This window comes from Corvus moneduloides, chromosome 4 (genome assembly GCF_009650955.1).
Source record: "Corvus moneduloides isolate bCorMon1 chromosome 4, bCorMon1.pri, whole genome shotgun sequence".
Taxonomy (NCBI): Eukaryota; Metazoa; Chordata; class Aves; order Passeriformes; family Corvidae; genus Corvus; species Corvus moneduloides.
Window position 1 is genome coordinate 52458639 of NC_045479.1, and position 16551 is coordinate 52475189.

General features: G+C 36.2%; 1 protein-coding gene across 26 annotated transcripts in view; it reads right to left on the minus strand.

Annotated features, from left to right (window-relative positions):
* The window catches only part of CADPS2 (calcium dependent secretion activator 2), a 292543-nt gene that overhangs the window by 18755 nt on the left and 257237 nt on the right, over positions 1–16551 (minus strand). For all 26 annotated transcript variants that reach the window (XM_032105953.1, XM_032105977.1, XM_032105974.1 and 23 more), the window contains 3 exons: positions 14195–14278; positions 14048–14080; positions 4420–4527 (listed from right to left, as the gene is read on the minus strand). In XM_032105953.1, coding sequence (XP_031961844.1) covers positions 4420–4527; positions 14048–14080; positions 14195–14278 — 225 coding nt within the window. The remainder of the gene's footprint in view (positions 1–4419; positions 4528–14047; positions 14081–14194; positions 14279–16551) is intronic.

The window sequence follows — 16551 nt, forward strand, 5'->3', positions numbered from 1 at the left end:
CTCAGAGCAGCAACCATTTATTGCATAAAGATTTCATTGTATATATAGTCTTAATAAAACTGGAATTTTTATTTGTCCACAACAGACACAAATATAACCTGTTTTATAGTGCTCTCAAGGGCAAATACACCAAGAAGGAATCTGAAGCAAAAATGTCCGGAATGATTTTTTCTGTGTTCAAACAGGAATATCCATACTTCATGTGCAATTCACAGGTACAAGAAAGTGAGAATCTACCCAGGTGGCACTTAGGAACTACACATTACTACAGAAAGTAAGTATTGCATCAATGTTTTAACAGAGCTCTATGTGAAATTAAAAAAATGCTTTTCAAAGAGGTTTGTCAACAAAATCCAATTTTGTTTAAAGGAAATAGTTTTTAATTTACAAGTCTAATGTATATTAAAATTCTCAGGAGTTCAAGATTTACTAGTCCCATCTTAAAAATTCTAGTAGAAACATGAATCTAAGTCTAGTCAATGGGAATAACCTGGCATGTTTATGGACACAGCACTGCATTTATCAAAGTTAATGGTAAAACACTTATTGATTTTGAGAAGGTAGAACCAGATCCCATGGGAATTCCATAGTTGGATATTTTTAAAATATAATAACTTTTTGATCAATATACAGCACTGTTTTTTGATAGACTACACAGATGCTCTTGCATCATCCATGAAACAGATTATAAATAAGAGGCATTAATAATACTTAGTAATATTTTCTATTTAGTCTAGGTTTGTGTAATTATATTCTAAATATTTAATTTTTTCATTGACCAACTTGATTTACTGTCTTTTCTGAAAACAAGTATTTTTAAAATTACTTACAAAAAAATAAAATTCAAGTAATATACTGTTTCTAAAACATTAACCCAGAGCTACTGCAGAGCTTAATCATGTGCAACAGACTACAAAAATTTCAAGTGCTCTTTAAGAAATGTGATGTCAAAAACAAACACTTCTCTCCATTGCCCCCGTCAACCATAAGCTGTAACTGCATGAGAGTAGGAGATAAATGTCCTGAGTCCCTGTGACAGAAGGAATTTGACAAGCAAAATTCCCAGCTGATTTCAGGAAGAAGACCATGTCCCATACTGCAAAGGAAGGTAAAAATTCCCATGTCTCTGATAAACTGACCAAGTGAAAAATCTTTGTGACTTCAGACCTGGTGACCACTTTTGAGAACAAGAAGGTGGCACACTGACCTGGGAGAGATCAATGCTACCAGGAGCACCCGGACATATTGCTGTGCCTACTGTCTATAGCCCTTCTGGAGGAGGTAGTAACGAAATGTATCAAGAAGCTGAGTTTTCCAGAGGAAATGAAGGAAAAAAAATTTCACCTTGGTTCTGCTGCATGATCATAAAATGGACTGAAGCACAAGACTTTAATGGTTTAAAAGTGTTGCAGAAGAAACTACCAGCCCAGTCTTTTTTCAAAGTCACTGGAGATTTGAACCTCTTTCATCTTTAAGGGTTCATATCACAAGCTTAAATTCCATTCTCCTTATTTTTGTATTTTGTATAGCACGGCACTGCTTTTCCAGGCTTACCAAGCACCACATAAAACACCACTTATTTTTTTGTCTTCTCTCCAGTTTGAGACTTCTCAGGTAGAACAAAAACAGTACAACTCCTAGCCTTAACATATTGTGACTCACTGGCAGGAATTTGTACTTGTATCAATGCTGTTCTTGAATTTAAATGATCTTTGTTATGTACAAAACTTCGTGTGATATACATGCTGTTTGCTTGGTCACTGTTAACAGCTGCTAGCATCTAGCAGCCCTGGATCAAGCCAGTAAAATCTGTGCAAAAATAGTTCACAATTATACATTTTTGGGGGATTAAAATAGTGTCTGAGGCCTGATCCTGTCTATGTTTGTAATTAAGACCTCTAGCACACAGAACAGTCAGGTTTTTCATTATTCTGGATGAGGTTTTTCCCCGGCTGAAGCACAGGAAAGTGTACTTTTCATCTTTCACTTAGCTGATGATTACTTAGCTGACACTAATTGAGTGTGTTTTAAGAGGAAATCAACTGTGATCTACAACTCTAGCCAGTCCAATGGCTTCAAGTATATTTGCATAAAAATGTGAATATATTTTATTCTTTCTATTGAAATATAACTTGATAGATTTGAATTTATAAAAAGAGTACATAGGTTTTCTTAAAGCAATAATTTTAGAAAACCCTTTCAAAAATCATGTGCAAAATATTGCTCAGTCATAATGTTCTAAATCTGAATTAATGTCAGGAAAGGTGAATTAACAGAGGGAGATGACTTTGTTTTAAATTTCTGCATCCTATGAGCTTCCTTACTTGTTAATGCTTTTATCTGCATCTGTCCAGTCAGTTATATCTCCCACTGTGATGTTACATAGAAATGTGATACCACCATGCAGAAAGAAAAATAAAGACACAAATAGCTATTTGATACACAAAATACAAATCATGTACCTCTTTTTTCTTTTCTTACAGATACAAGCACTGGTCACGGCAGCATACAATGTATACTACTGAGTAAAAGAGGACAGAAATGGGTTTGCAAACTCAAAGGAAAGTGCTGTATCAGAACTTGCATCCATACAGGAGATGCCTTCTTGTGCTGAAAAGATTAATTGCTGAAATCAAATTCGGAAGAGGTCCTTAACCCATGTTAACCCAGCCCTGCTGAAGCCCTGTCCTTGTGTAAGTGGTAAGCCAAAATCATGCCAGGAACTGTGCTGGTGACTCAGTGGTGTGCAGGATCCCTTGACAGTTCTCAGGCCTGTGCCCAGGCGCTGGCCAGTGCCCCCTGAGGACACAGTCTGAGACTCAGACCCATCCCACTACATCAAAAAAGTCAATGGGGTTTCTCCAGTGAGAGTTAGACTTGGCCTTAGGCAGATAATTTTATTAACATGCAGAAAATGACAACATAAGCAAAAATAACCCCAAAGAAAAACAAAAAAATAGAAACTTGAAAATGAAACATATGCTTGCAGATTCACTGCAAAAGCAAACTGAAGCAGAAGTTGCTAATACGGTTTTAGTACTTTGTGAAGGTGCCAGCTGGATGGATGATAATTTTTCTACCCCTGCAGGGCATCAAAGCTTTTATAAAATCATTCTTTTCACACATATTAGCACTTAGCTTATTAAAACAGATGATACTTTTTTTTTTTTGTAAAGATGCCTGGGAGTGTCTGGAAATACAAAATCTGAGAGTTAAGTCTTATTTTGACCACCCAGTCTAACAAACAACAAACACTGACATGACATACCATGGCTGAGAGTCTATGTTATGGGACATTCTGTGACTGCCACAACTGTAGTGTCACAGTAAAGGCTGTGAATTGCTGTTATGAAAACATTTGCTGTAACTTGCATAATTAAATGAAACTGCAAGCAAAGCTTTCTAAAATACTTAGGAGATGACACAAATAAATACATTTCAAAGTCTATAATCCGTTCCAGAATTAGTTTTGTAATAAATTCCATTTCACAGTGCTAGAGATGACTTCTTTCCATGTTCAAATTCCTATATAATTGTGACTGAGACAATTGTCACGTAAACTGATCCAAACTTATCATTAAATAACTTTTATTTTACATATATTTTACATGTGTAGGGTTTTAAATTTATACAGAAGGTACTATTTCAGCTGCCTACAGCTTCTCCTTCAGGCAATTAAGGAAACGACATACTAGACATAAATTAGTGGTCAGAACTTGAGTGAACTGAAATGTGATCATTTCTAACAAAAAGATGAGGAATCAGGGCAAAGGAATGAATGGAAGAAGGCTGCAGAAGTTATTATCAAAACTGAGGGAAATTATTGCATGCACCTTGAGGATGAAGATTACTCTGAACTTGCAGAAGTCAGATCAGAATTTTGAAAATGAGTTTGAAAATTTAATAAATGGTTATAAAGTCAACTTTAAGAAATAGAAGTCTTAAACTAGAAATCCATAGAACAAAATTATAAAAGTCATTCCACAGAAGGACCAGTCTAACCCACAGATGTACCTGGCATCTGTATACTCTTTCTGTACACAAGCAGGCAGTGATATGCAAAAGTTCTTAATTCAGGGAAAGTAGTTCTACAATGGAATTCACAAACCACACCAATCCAATTCTCTCCATTAATGAATTCAAAATCAAAAGATGGAATATAATTCAACTACTCACATTGCAAAAATTACTATTTCAAATAATAGTCTTCTACCAATTTTATTTCTGCCTTCTAGCACTTAAAAGTTTCATGCAGAATTTAAAGAAAGGCCACCCTTGACAGCTGAAGCTTGTAAATAATGAGCAAAAGAAAAAATTATCAACAGAGAATGTCTAAACAGCTTGTTGAACATCAAAGTCCAGCTTATCCCTTCTGATGTAGTAGTGATACCAGAAAACTTTGCAAGTGTAGTTACTTACATCAAATAACTTCTCTATGTACATTTCCTCATTGACCTTTTCTCGAAGGATATCCTGGTTTTGCCGAACAAACATAATGTAGGTGTCTGCTAGATCCATTCCTGGTTTCTGTGAAGACAAAAAGTGAGGGGAGAAAGTAACAGGAAGGGAAAGACAGACCCTTCAACAACTGAGACTCAGAAGATGCTAAACATAATGAAAACAAATGCTACAATGTTCACAAATTTATAAACTGTATTAACAAAACCTGCTGGGAATTCTGGTTACTTAACATGTTCAGGAGGTTTCACTATCAATATAGTTCTATGCATTTTAATTTATGGATGCTTTGAGTCATAAATCCACATTGCCACATGCAATTGAAGGAAGTCTTGGCTATGGCAACATCAATGGTAAACGTGGACATCTTCCCCTTTTTTTGTTGGTGAGGCTTTCATAGATAGCCACTCCAGCCTGAGTGTGGAGATCCAAATCCTGCTATCACATTCAGAAAATGCTTTAAAATAGCATTCAGTTCCTTTTTCATTGACTAAGATTTCTTGTAATTATTACTTCCAATCTACAGCTGAATTTTGTGTTTGAGCTCAGCTTCAACTAACTGCAATCCAAACTAAGTTCAAGCACATCCCTGAGAGCAACAGCATAAAAAGGCTGTTTTGAGAGTAGTCCTGTACCCTTATATTTTGTAAACTGTTGCAGTGGTGCAGTCAGCCCAGAGGATGGCTAGGGCAGGAGAAAGGACCAACATTTTTCCCTTCTTGTACCGATTTATGTTCTGTATGAATAGCAGAGTAGGCATAATTTTTATACCACACCCGCAAACATGAGCCAGGCTAGGACATGTTGTGTGTATGTGATAGTACATCTGGACAGGCACAGTGGTGGCTGAAACTGCTCTCTGCTGTCCAGCTGTGACTTCTGGATGTCCGTATTCACGAGAAGTTGTTCCACACTAACACTCCTAACAGCCTGCAACATGCCCTTTACTGGCAGTGTACACAGAGCTGGTAAGGAGTTCACTTTTTTCTAACAGGAACCAAGAATGCACATAGGCACTTTGGAAAGTCTTCTGCAAATGCCCTCTGTGTGAGCAAGCTTGTAGAAGTATTACTCCCAAATAACAGCTTATAATGTTCCTGGCATGCAAAAGAATGCTAAGTTTTATAATACTTTATAGCAAGCCCTAACATAGGCCTTAACACTTATAAAGGATCCAGATTTTGCTAAGACTCCATACAGAATAATTAATAGTTCTAGGGAAGGAGGACAAAAGCATTTATACGCATGCCCTGAATTCCCAAGCATAAGACATGTCTATTTCTCAGAAACTGTTGTCTGAAAACAGCATACAAACAACACTGTAAAATATCTAGCCTATTTTAAAAGCCTGTATGCATGAACATGCTCATATGGTTAAAATATTAAATATAATTTTATATTAAGGCTTCCTTTCTAGTCTGCAAGTGAATATTCAACTTCAAATTTTCCTTATTTCTTATTACCTTGTATGTAATATTTTGTAATGTATATGAACAAGTCTGAGCACAAGAAGGAAGGAGAGGTGCAACGTGTCCATACTATACCTTGTCCTGAAACTGCTGTCATCCTATTACAGTAATTGGATGACAGCATTCTCTCCTCAAAGCTTCAGTGAATGAAACCTCCTGGATTATGAGGTTCAAGTCTTTTTATCCTGAATCTACCACAGACATTTAGAGGAATATGCTCCAAAATAAAAAGATTTTAATTTATAGGTGTGCATATATGGCAGTTTCATTTTTAAAAAGTAACCATTAAATATAGAATGATGGCCAGCTTTAATACTTGTAGCATCTCCAAAACTCACAGTGAAAAACTGAAATATCTCCTGCACACTTGGATTGGTCATTCCAGAGGCAATGAAATCTCATTGCAAAAACTTATCCCATCTATATATGCTTAGATGAAACTCTCAAGAGGAAAGCAGGACCATTGATATTTACATCTGCATCGCACACCTCAATCCTAAGCATAGAATAAAAATGTAAGATTTCAATAGACAAAATATTTTTCTGTTGGAAAACCTGACTGACAGAAATCAATAGATTTCCTTCATAAAAAAGTACCTTCACTAAAATGTGACGGAAATACTTTTATATTAAGACAAATCACAAAGTGAAGCAGATTTAAAACAGAAAACTCCATATTTTACCTTAGTATACTCATTTGTGATAGCACAAGAGAATACAATCGGCAGTGAAACCATATATACTTTCTAAAACCTGATACAGAATTTACAGGAATTGGACTAGAGTTAAGTTGGATGAATAATGGAAAAATATTTTGAAATCTTCAGAGATGGGTGAAGGAGATAATCTAGCAAATGAAAGGCTGATTATAGTTCCTGAAAATATATAGTGAAATGCATTAATGAATCTTCCACTGAATTCTCAAACCTAGTGGTTCTCCAATTAACAGAACTTTTTCTTTTACTAAGTTCAATAAAAATGTTCATCTTGCAGATAGCCAAAGCAAGAAAAGTAACATTTCCCATCAGCATTAACTCTCCCTTATCTTTGAGATGTTTACCTAGTCTTGAAGCTGTGACATATGGGAATTTCCTAGTGAATATATTTTCATGTAGCTTGTGGCACAGGAGTGTAATCATTAAAAGAATATACACAAGTAAGAGTAACTGCAACAGCTGGTGACATTTACCAATTAGAATTACAGTTCTTTAAAACACTTCATCCTTCTTAATGTGTGCAGGATAATTATCTTTGAAATTGCTGTAGAAAAAAAAATTAATTTTCCGTTTAAACAGTGTCTGACTACAGTAGAAGTAAGTCTGGGTAAGGCAGATTATCAATACCCCGAGGCATAACTCTGTTTTAAACCTCACCAAAATCACTGAAGGTTAACCATCTTTGCTTGTGGTGGGCAAAGTACACATTAAACATTGAATGAACCAACAGTATATCAAATACTTCATTATCTCTTCATATTACATGCATTGAATTTATTTGTTTTCTCCAAACATGTGGAAGAAGAAGAAAAAAGCTATTATAAGCATCAAAATAGCTTTATTGCTGTACATTTAATGTATTAACTTTTTTTTTATAGGGTTTATATATTATTTAGAAACCTCTGATTACATGATCCTCTATTGATCTGTTTTAAATTATTAAGCATCAGAAAAAACCCAAGTTAACACAGAATTAAACAAACAAACAACAACTAAGAAATTTAATGTACCTTAGAAGACAAACAAATAGAAACTGAGATAAAGTTTAAGTAACTGTCACAGGGGGCATTTAATTGCAAAGACTAAAGCATTCCAGTCTCCACATCTATACTCAATATGAAAAAAATCTCTGAATCTCAGGCAGAACATCTGCTGAAGTTAGTAAGAGTTATTTGCACATCTCTGGGAGAAAATTTTAACCTGGTATATTATCCAGATAAGTATAAAAAAGATTGTCTGAAAGTTTCCCCAAGAAAAAAGGTGAGCTTTTATATAATAGATAGAAAGTTATTATAAGTTTGTTTTATTCAGAACAGCAGACAAGATGTTTTGCCTATCTGAAAATGAAAGAGAAGCAGACAAAGAGATGAATAGAGAAACTGGAAACACAAAGACATCAAATAAAATACCAGGAAATTAGGAGTTGTAAATAGGGTTACTTTGTCACTGGTTACACAAGTAACTGAATACACTGGCGAGTGAATGAGTTTAAACAAGGGTATAGGCTTCAGCACATTCTTTTTTAGGGTTAATCACTAGTTAACCTGGCAAGATGAACATGCTGTTTGGGAAAAAAAAAAATTTAAAAATCCTTGTTAATTATATACTGAAGTGCTCTTACTTCCTGCTGCTGCACCTAATCCCACAGGTGCAGGTTGTCTCTTACTATTCACTGGTAGATGGGTCCTGACTGCCAGGCACTTTTTCTTAGCAATAAATTCAGATAAAGAAGAAATAGCTTAATTTTCTCCATTTGAACAGGAAAACAGTATCATAGTGTCTATGTAACAAGGAGGCAAAAGTTAAAATACATTTTTTCACTTTCCACGATGTAGTAGAAGCTGTTCTATGATTGACAAGCATGCCTCCTACTCACAATATTTGCCTGAAGCACCTAGCGAGAAGTAATGCTGCATTTCCTTAGTTTCCAGGCATTCCAATATTTTGCTGCTGAAAGATTGTAATGGGTTTAATGCTGCCACTAAGCCATTTTCCTACAGGAGAGCTACAGCTATGTTTCTGAACAACATTTTGCAATGCAACAGTCTGGCATAATTCTCAGTGAAAATCATGTACATTTGTAATGCTTGAGTTATGTTTATTCTCACTTTGACATTTGTCACAGAACATTTCTTAGCATCAGAAAGTATTAAATGAACTTGTGTTACCAAAACCCAAGAAACTAGTTTTACTGATTGCTATCCTGCTAAAGCATTAATGTTTCAAAGAGGAGAACAGATGCTAGAGACTAACTATACAAGAAAAAACTTCATCCAGTTTTGTGTTTGCTCTTCTCTCCACCTCTTTCCCCTCCCCTGCATCCTGGAGGGAGTAATTTTAACTACGGCATGGATGTAACAATGAAATGAAAAGGAGTGATGAGCTGGAGGGGGCTATTGTGAGGAACACTGGAGCTCCTTATTCAGTGTCCACCACTAAATGAAAGAGCATGTTGGAAAATTTTATTGTCTGAAGGTCCTCTATGTACTGCAAGGCTCATCACTTGGGCTTTGGAATAACAGAATTAAAATATCATTAAAATATTTTTGGAATAAAAACTACCAGTATTCATGGCTAGATCGTCATCCCCTTCATTTCTTACAAAATTAAATACATAAGCTAGGCAGGAAGGTGCACAATTTGCATAATCAGTCTATTATAAAGGTAACATTTTAATTTCACATGGTTACGAAAGAAATTGTTTTGTTTAAACGAAAAAATGCAACGCATTTTCCTCTCTCTCAAAAACATCTTGAAAAGAAAAAGGAACTTTGGCAAAGAGGAAATGTCTGTATTTTGAGAAGTGTCATGGAAAATTTAAACTATCACTCTGCAAGCATTTACACAAACATCTTTTCATACACATATAGTTTCATTACATTCATGGGGCAACACAGGCATGCAAATGTCTGCACCAGGATTTTGATTTTTAGTGCAAAAGGTCTTCAAAAGATACCACAGCCCCTATGACACATTTGGATATTAGAATATGTTTCCCCCCCGCCACCAAAAGTTGTATTTTACTATGTTATTTTAGCTTTCCTACTCATTAATAGTCATCCTTCTGATTGCTGTTTAAGAGGTATCAAAAATACTGCTGACTTACAACAGATGCTGCAAGGATTTCCCTCCAATTCTACAATAGCTTGTTTTCACAGATCAGAAAACAGAAGGGCCAGTTCCCAGGTCTGGGTATACTGAGGAGGAGGAAGCCAAGAGAAGCCCTAAGCTAAGGATAATGACTCATCTGTGGTCTTTATTTCTAAATAGAGTTCTCCAAGCAAATATAGCTTAAAAATGACTAGCACAGTATGGCCACACCCGAATAAACACTTATTTCCCTCAAAAAGACTTTCGCTTCTTAAAACCAGCTAAATGAGGCCATGCCGTACAAGTGTGATATTTGAAAATGAAGGTATCTGGAAGGTCCCCATGTGCATCTGCCTGGTAGGAGGCAGAGTTCCTTCTTTGGCCTCTACAAGACCCCATAAGTCAAATGCTGGCACATGTGTGAGGCCCCTTTTCATACCTTTGATCCCCACATAAAGGCAAGAGTGGAGCAAGAGGGCTGGCATTGTGCGAGCTGTGCACTGCTGTCAGCCCTGGCTCCTTCAAATGGCCTCTCTGCACTTGGTATGACAGGTGGCCCATATGAAGAGAGGGAGGATTAGGTTCCTTCTGTGCCCTTTAAGTAACTGGCATAGATTACCGGCTCCTACAAAGGGATTTAAACATACCTTTCTGAACAAAAATCAGTATATACATAAGCATGTAACTGGATGCTCAATTTGTATGAGTAATTGCTCTGGTTGTATTTGTCAATGCAGCAAATGTGTGTAGAAATGACCAGCTAAAGACACAATTATTTGTATGCAAAACTGACTTACATGATGAGAAATTGAACACAATGAAATTATCTACATGATTAAGGAATAATAATCATTTGAGATTAACAACATACTTTTTTTTTACCTCAATTTTACTGCATTTTTTCCCTATTCTCATTAATTAACTTGCTTTGTGAACAGAATATTAAAAAAAAGGAAAAATATTAGGCTGTACTTCTACATCTCCTATAGATTGCATGGACTTTAAGAGAAACTACTGAAGGGTTATAGTGGATTTGGATGAGCTGTGCATTCAAATCAGCTTCTGCATTCCCAGTTACCAAAACAGCTTTAAGAAGAGAACCAATGTCATCCTCCATGCACTACTTGCAACATTTATGTTATTTTCCTCAAACATTTGGTTTCTTTTACGTGCACATCAGCCACATTTTTTTCCACTGCAGAGCCTTGTGTACCGTGACAATTACCAATAAGAAGAGCATAACAGCAACTAGATTTTTTCAGTATTATTTTTAGGAAATCACAAGACATCACTGTTATTCTTCTTAGTCTGGGTAGTCTTGCATAGTTGGGGAAAACAATGAGAGCTCCTTGGGACTGCATACGTCCCACTTCTTAAAGGGCATTCTGAAAAATTAAGGGTTATGTTGCATGTTTTCTTAAACAGTCAAAAAATCCACAAAACCACCTTTTTTTTTTTCTTCTTTTGGATGTAATTAATCATAATTCTCTGGCAAGATTAATGAATGGAAGGGTACACAGCAAAGATAGGTAGCACTTTTACTAATCTATCTGCTAAACGGACCACAAGTCTGGGTCTATCTTTCCCACCCTGGTCCTGAGAAATGGAGGGATGCAGTCTAGGGAGTGTGCACCTTCATGTCCAACTATTTATTGTCTAAACCCTTTCTCAATATTAATAGAATTAACCCTTTCCTCAAAATGACCAAGAATCATCCAGGAATGTCTTCCTTCTTTTTGAATAATTTACTATTTTTATTTATCTTTTATTTAACTTTTTTATCTCCTTTACCTCTTATCCTCTCTCTGAAACATTTTGCTCAGTACTACCTTCATTTTCTTCTAACATATTTTTTGTCTAGTTATTTTTATTTCACTAGCATCCAGCATATTTTTCACTGTTTCCCAAATCCTGGTAATCAAAGATCAAAAACTCTGTCAAATCCACACACTCAAAAAAACACCCCCAAACTCCCTGCCCCTCCTTCTCCCCTAGATGCACCAAGTGATCTCATTCAGATGGAGGTGGGTCACAGGGGCAGAATGCCATTGTCTAACACACTGCAAGTCTGCACATATTTGTAACTACATCAAAAGAAAGAGCTGACTGTGGTCACTTTTAAGTAACTTTCACATATGCAGCTATATGGAAAGGCAGGACAAGAAGAGATTTTATAACATATTAGGTCAAAATAAAACCACAAGGCATTTAATTAGCTTCAGTGCAGGCTTGCTAGGTTACCATCACGCTACCAAGAGCTCAATGTACATTCCTCCCTGTGTGCTGCCCCTCACTCCACTTCTCACTTCAGCTGTGAGCTAAGGTGATGACCTTGTGATGTGAGGACTTTCAGCCTCCTCTTGCAGCTGGAAGTTTTCACTTTAACCTGACTGTGATGTCAGGGCATATTCAGACTGGACAGCTGCTGTCAGTTGTGACAGTAAGGGCAGAAAAATATTTTTATTAGAGTATGATAGTAGATTTTCCATATTACCTGAAAGAAGTCAATGAATTTCTAGTTTGTCCACTTCTTGGCCTCAACTGCATCTTCACAACAAGAGAAAGAATGTGAAGAAGCAAAATCAAATCCCCGCAAATGAAAACCTTTCAATCCAGGTAAAAAGCCCTACAGAATTTGGAAAACCTTTGTCTGGTCAGATCCACAGCCTCTCTCAAGTACAGTTTACATTTGTAGTTTATAGTTGTGGCCCTACAGTCCAGTTTAAATGTTGGGCTGCGAGAAAGGTGTGTGAGAAAGCTGCAAAGTGAAGACAGGATAATAATGCAAGGATCCTGACAGCCTGTCTATAATTTGGTCCTTTCTTCAAGCCAAGCACCATCATTCAGTGAATGTGAGAAGGGCAGTGGGACTCCAGCAACCATCTCCCTGCTCTGCCTCCCTCTTTCTCTGGAACAGTAAGTGCATTCCTGTGTGACCCTATTTGCAATATTCCCCCGAACTTGTGGCAAAGGTTTCAGTCTCATTTTTATTGTGAACTTCAACATCAATGTATCCAGGCCAATAGTAGAAGACTTTGATGTCTCCTCCTCACACATATCCTATGTAATTTGGAGAGTTTTCCATATTACCTGAAAGAAGTCAATGAATTTCTAGTTTGTCCACTAATTTTTTCTTTAGGCCTTTGGGTCTTAAGTGCCTCACCAAGGACCTTTTGTGGCTGCTCTACAGCACAATAGATTAACAAGAGGTAAATTAAATTAACTGGATTTGATATGAGGTCATTCCTTTGAATGAAAGATTGAGCCTACTTTTTTCTTTTTTTATAAAACAAAAGAGCACTTATAAAGGTAAAAAAAATCCAGGCAACAAAATAAGAAAAAAGTCTGAAAACATCATCTGAAAACAACAGAAATATTACAATTATGAATAACACAAATATAGACAGCAAAATAACAAATTCCAGAAACAGAAGTTTTTCCTTTAATTTAACATGCACAGATTGGAAAAAAAAAAATCATTTAAGCTTGTATTTTTCAGGATAGAACTGCTGAAGGTTTTGCTGGCCACCACACAGTTTAGCATATGTGGCATTCATCTGTATTTTAATTTAATATTTTTCATTTACATAGTAATTGTCACGTACGTAGTAATTGTGGTCTTTTTTTGCTATGCTTGGAAAATAAGACTTTTTTAGAACTGCATTAAAAAGGGATGAGAATGCAGACTTATGAGAGAACAAGGGATATTGACAGTGAAAATGACAATATTACGCAACTTCTTCGCTTATTTAAAGAAAAGATATTCTACTATCATACTCAAATAAAAATATTTTAACAGCTGAATTTTGACTTTATGTATAAAAGAACTCCAGCAGTTACCCCTTTGTTTTTTACTTATAGCACACAAACACTGCACAAGCAATGGTAAATCAAATGGAAATTGAGCAAGCAAGGGGTCAAATAAGCAAAGTCGAGTCCTGAAATAAGAAATCAAGAAATAATAGATATTCAAGTATGAATCTTTTACTTGTTGCCAATACTGCACATTTGAACAATTTATCCAAATTATGGAAAGACCCCCACAAAAGAGTATTTAAGTTACAATCCTCACTCTTCCACAACTGAAAAAGTGCATTGAGAATACGCTTTCCATGGCTTGCTTTGAGAGTTTTGCACAAGGGAAATGAAATGTCCTCTCAAGGTTGTAGTGTCTGTTTAAATATTCTATGTAAAGCTATAACGAATCTCTGTAGGAAAGCAAAATGTCAACAATAAGAAAGTGAGCTAAAGCCCCCCTAATTTCTGAATTATTATGAACACTAAAATAAATAAATCTAAAAGGGTTATACTTACCGGAACATCAACATATTTGGCAGCTGCTTTTACCTTTAGAAAATTAAGCATAAAACACACAGTAAGTACTTATTACTAAAAATTGCACATAATTTCAGAATTATGCACAGAAAGAAGAACAGAACCCTTGAGAATCCAAACACTTACAGTGAACGAAACTAATGATGAGAAGAAAGTACCTTCATCATATCTTGACAATTTAGACAGCACACCTTCTAACACTGAAACAACCTGGAGGAAAAGCACAGAGAAAAATCTAAATGCACAGTGTTAAAACTAAATATTTGGAATGAGAATGTGAATTTTTCTTTCTCATATTTGTATTGATCAGCAGGGCAACATGAACTCTAAATCTGACCACTTTCTCCATCTCACAAAGTGCTGAAATCAAAGACAACCTTCTTTTTGCAGCTTCACTTATTGATCAAGCAGATGGAAACTGCTGAGCCACTGTAGAAATAGAAACCCAATGCAGAGTTTCTCCTGAGGTGGGCCTGCTTCCAACACAACATTGCTGCCTCTAGAAAGTGGTTGAATATAGCAGTGTGTGTACCCAGCAGGTATTTTGGGTAGAAATCACATGCTACTTTCTAGGACCACAGCTTCAAAGATGATGGAGCACAGTTGCTAAAGGTGGTTATCTTGATATCATGTTTCTCTTATCTTTGCTATTAAATCGAAAACCAGCTCTGATTTCCCCTGAAAGTGTAATAGCACTGGTTTTCTGTCAGCAGCATGAGCTGTTGAGCTGCAACATGGCCAAGAAGGAGGCAAGAAAATGTATGCCCGAAGTCTCTGCTGTGGTGTGGTTTCTCTCCCCTGTACTTTCACCTGCTATTCTCTGAGTAGTGTGACTCCTTAGTAAGAGGAATGAATAGGTGTTTTTGCCAAAATTTCTTTCTGACCAAAATAAAAAATCTTATTAACAGCATTACATACAGCTTTAATGTTTGAACTCCCCCAAATTTGCCTTAAAGCAAATTCCCTTCTCACATCCCTCTGTGATGTTGCTCAAGTAATTCACAGTATATAACATAAAATACCTGTCAGCCATTGTATTCATGCACATTTATTTTACACATATAAATTGCGCTCCACTTTATATAAAGATTGTTTTAAAAGTCATCCCTTGCTCCCAACACAGTCATTCCCACAACTAAGAGTATCATTTTATGAGTGTGAGGACAGAACAAAATTCCATCTGGCATGCTGTTAATGGGCCCTGTAACAGTGTCACAACAGTGTCACCTCCAGAGGAACTGAGATCATCACTTTGCAATAAGCCCTGCTTTTAACAGTTCAAGGAGCAGGAGCAAGTGCAAACCTACATTTGTCATTTATCAATCTAACCTGTCATATTTACAGTGATTAATTAAGACACCGGTGCATAGGCGCCAATCAAAAAATAAATCCACATCACAAAAGAGTGGCAGTTGTTTCTGCACCCCCTTTATTAGACCAAATACCAGCTCTCTGCTTTGCAGTTGCATTCCTATAAGAAGCTGCTGTTCATACTTTAAGTCATTTTATCTTATTGACAAGGATTCTTTCTGCAGAAAAGTGTTCAACTTTATTGTGCAAAGGTCTACTATGGAAAAGGCTGATCTCATAAACAACATGGTGTCCACAGTGCCAACATATGAATCTGACACAAGTGGGACACAAAATAACAGAGAGCAAAACGCTTCAGTGTCAAGGATGTCTGTTTAAACAAAAGGCTAAGTTATGTAGCTGGAAACTTGTTTTCCGAGATGTCAGTGTATGGACTTGTGAAACTCTAAGAGCATTTCTGCGCATACCTCACATTCTATGAATTGGTTACCCTGACACACACTGTGCTTTGTTTCAATGTTTTGTGCTATTCCTGTGATTTTTTAAATGCTTTAGACTGGTACGCAGCTAAAAACAATGACTGAAATGCTTATTCCACTTGGACACAAAGGAGACATACAGAGGTAAAGGCTAAAAAATTATGAAAATACATTAGATGCAAAAGATGAATGCATATGGCTATCATGCACACTGAAGGGCTTTTTTCTTGGCTAAAACCAAGAGTTAAACATTAGCCTTCCTCTGTACCTCAGAATCAGGATGTCACTGGTATTTCACGTCTCAAGTGAGGAGACACTGGTTAAGCTTCCAGTGATCAGCCAATGACATGGAATATTTGCTTCCTATGTTAAGATTTCAATCTCTGTTGTTACTGTGATAACTAATAATGCAAATCCCTCTGTATTGACAGCAATTGTCTCTAAAATTTCTTGTACATAAATCCAGAAGGAATATGACTATTTTCTTCCTTTTTTATAATCTCAGATATTAAGAAAAAAAAATCAAAAAGTTTAACCTTTAATAGTATGATTTGTTCTGATTAAATTTCCCTTTCTTCCTCTTCCTTTCCAATAACATTAAAACCATAAACTGGAGCCATGGTAGGCAACATGTAAAACTTGAAACTGTTGAGCTGAATTGCTTGTAGCTATGTTTATGTCAAAACTTCCCTT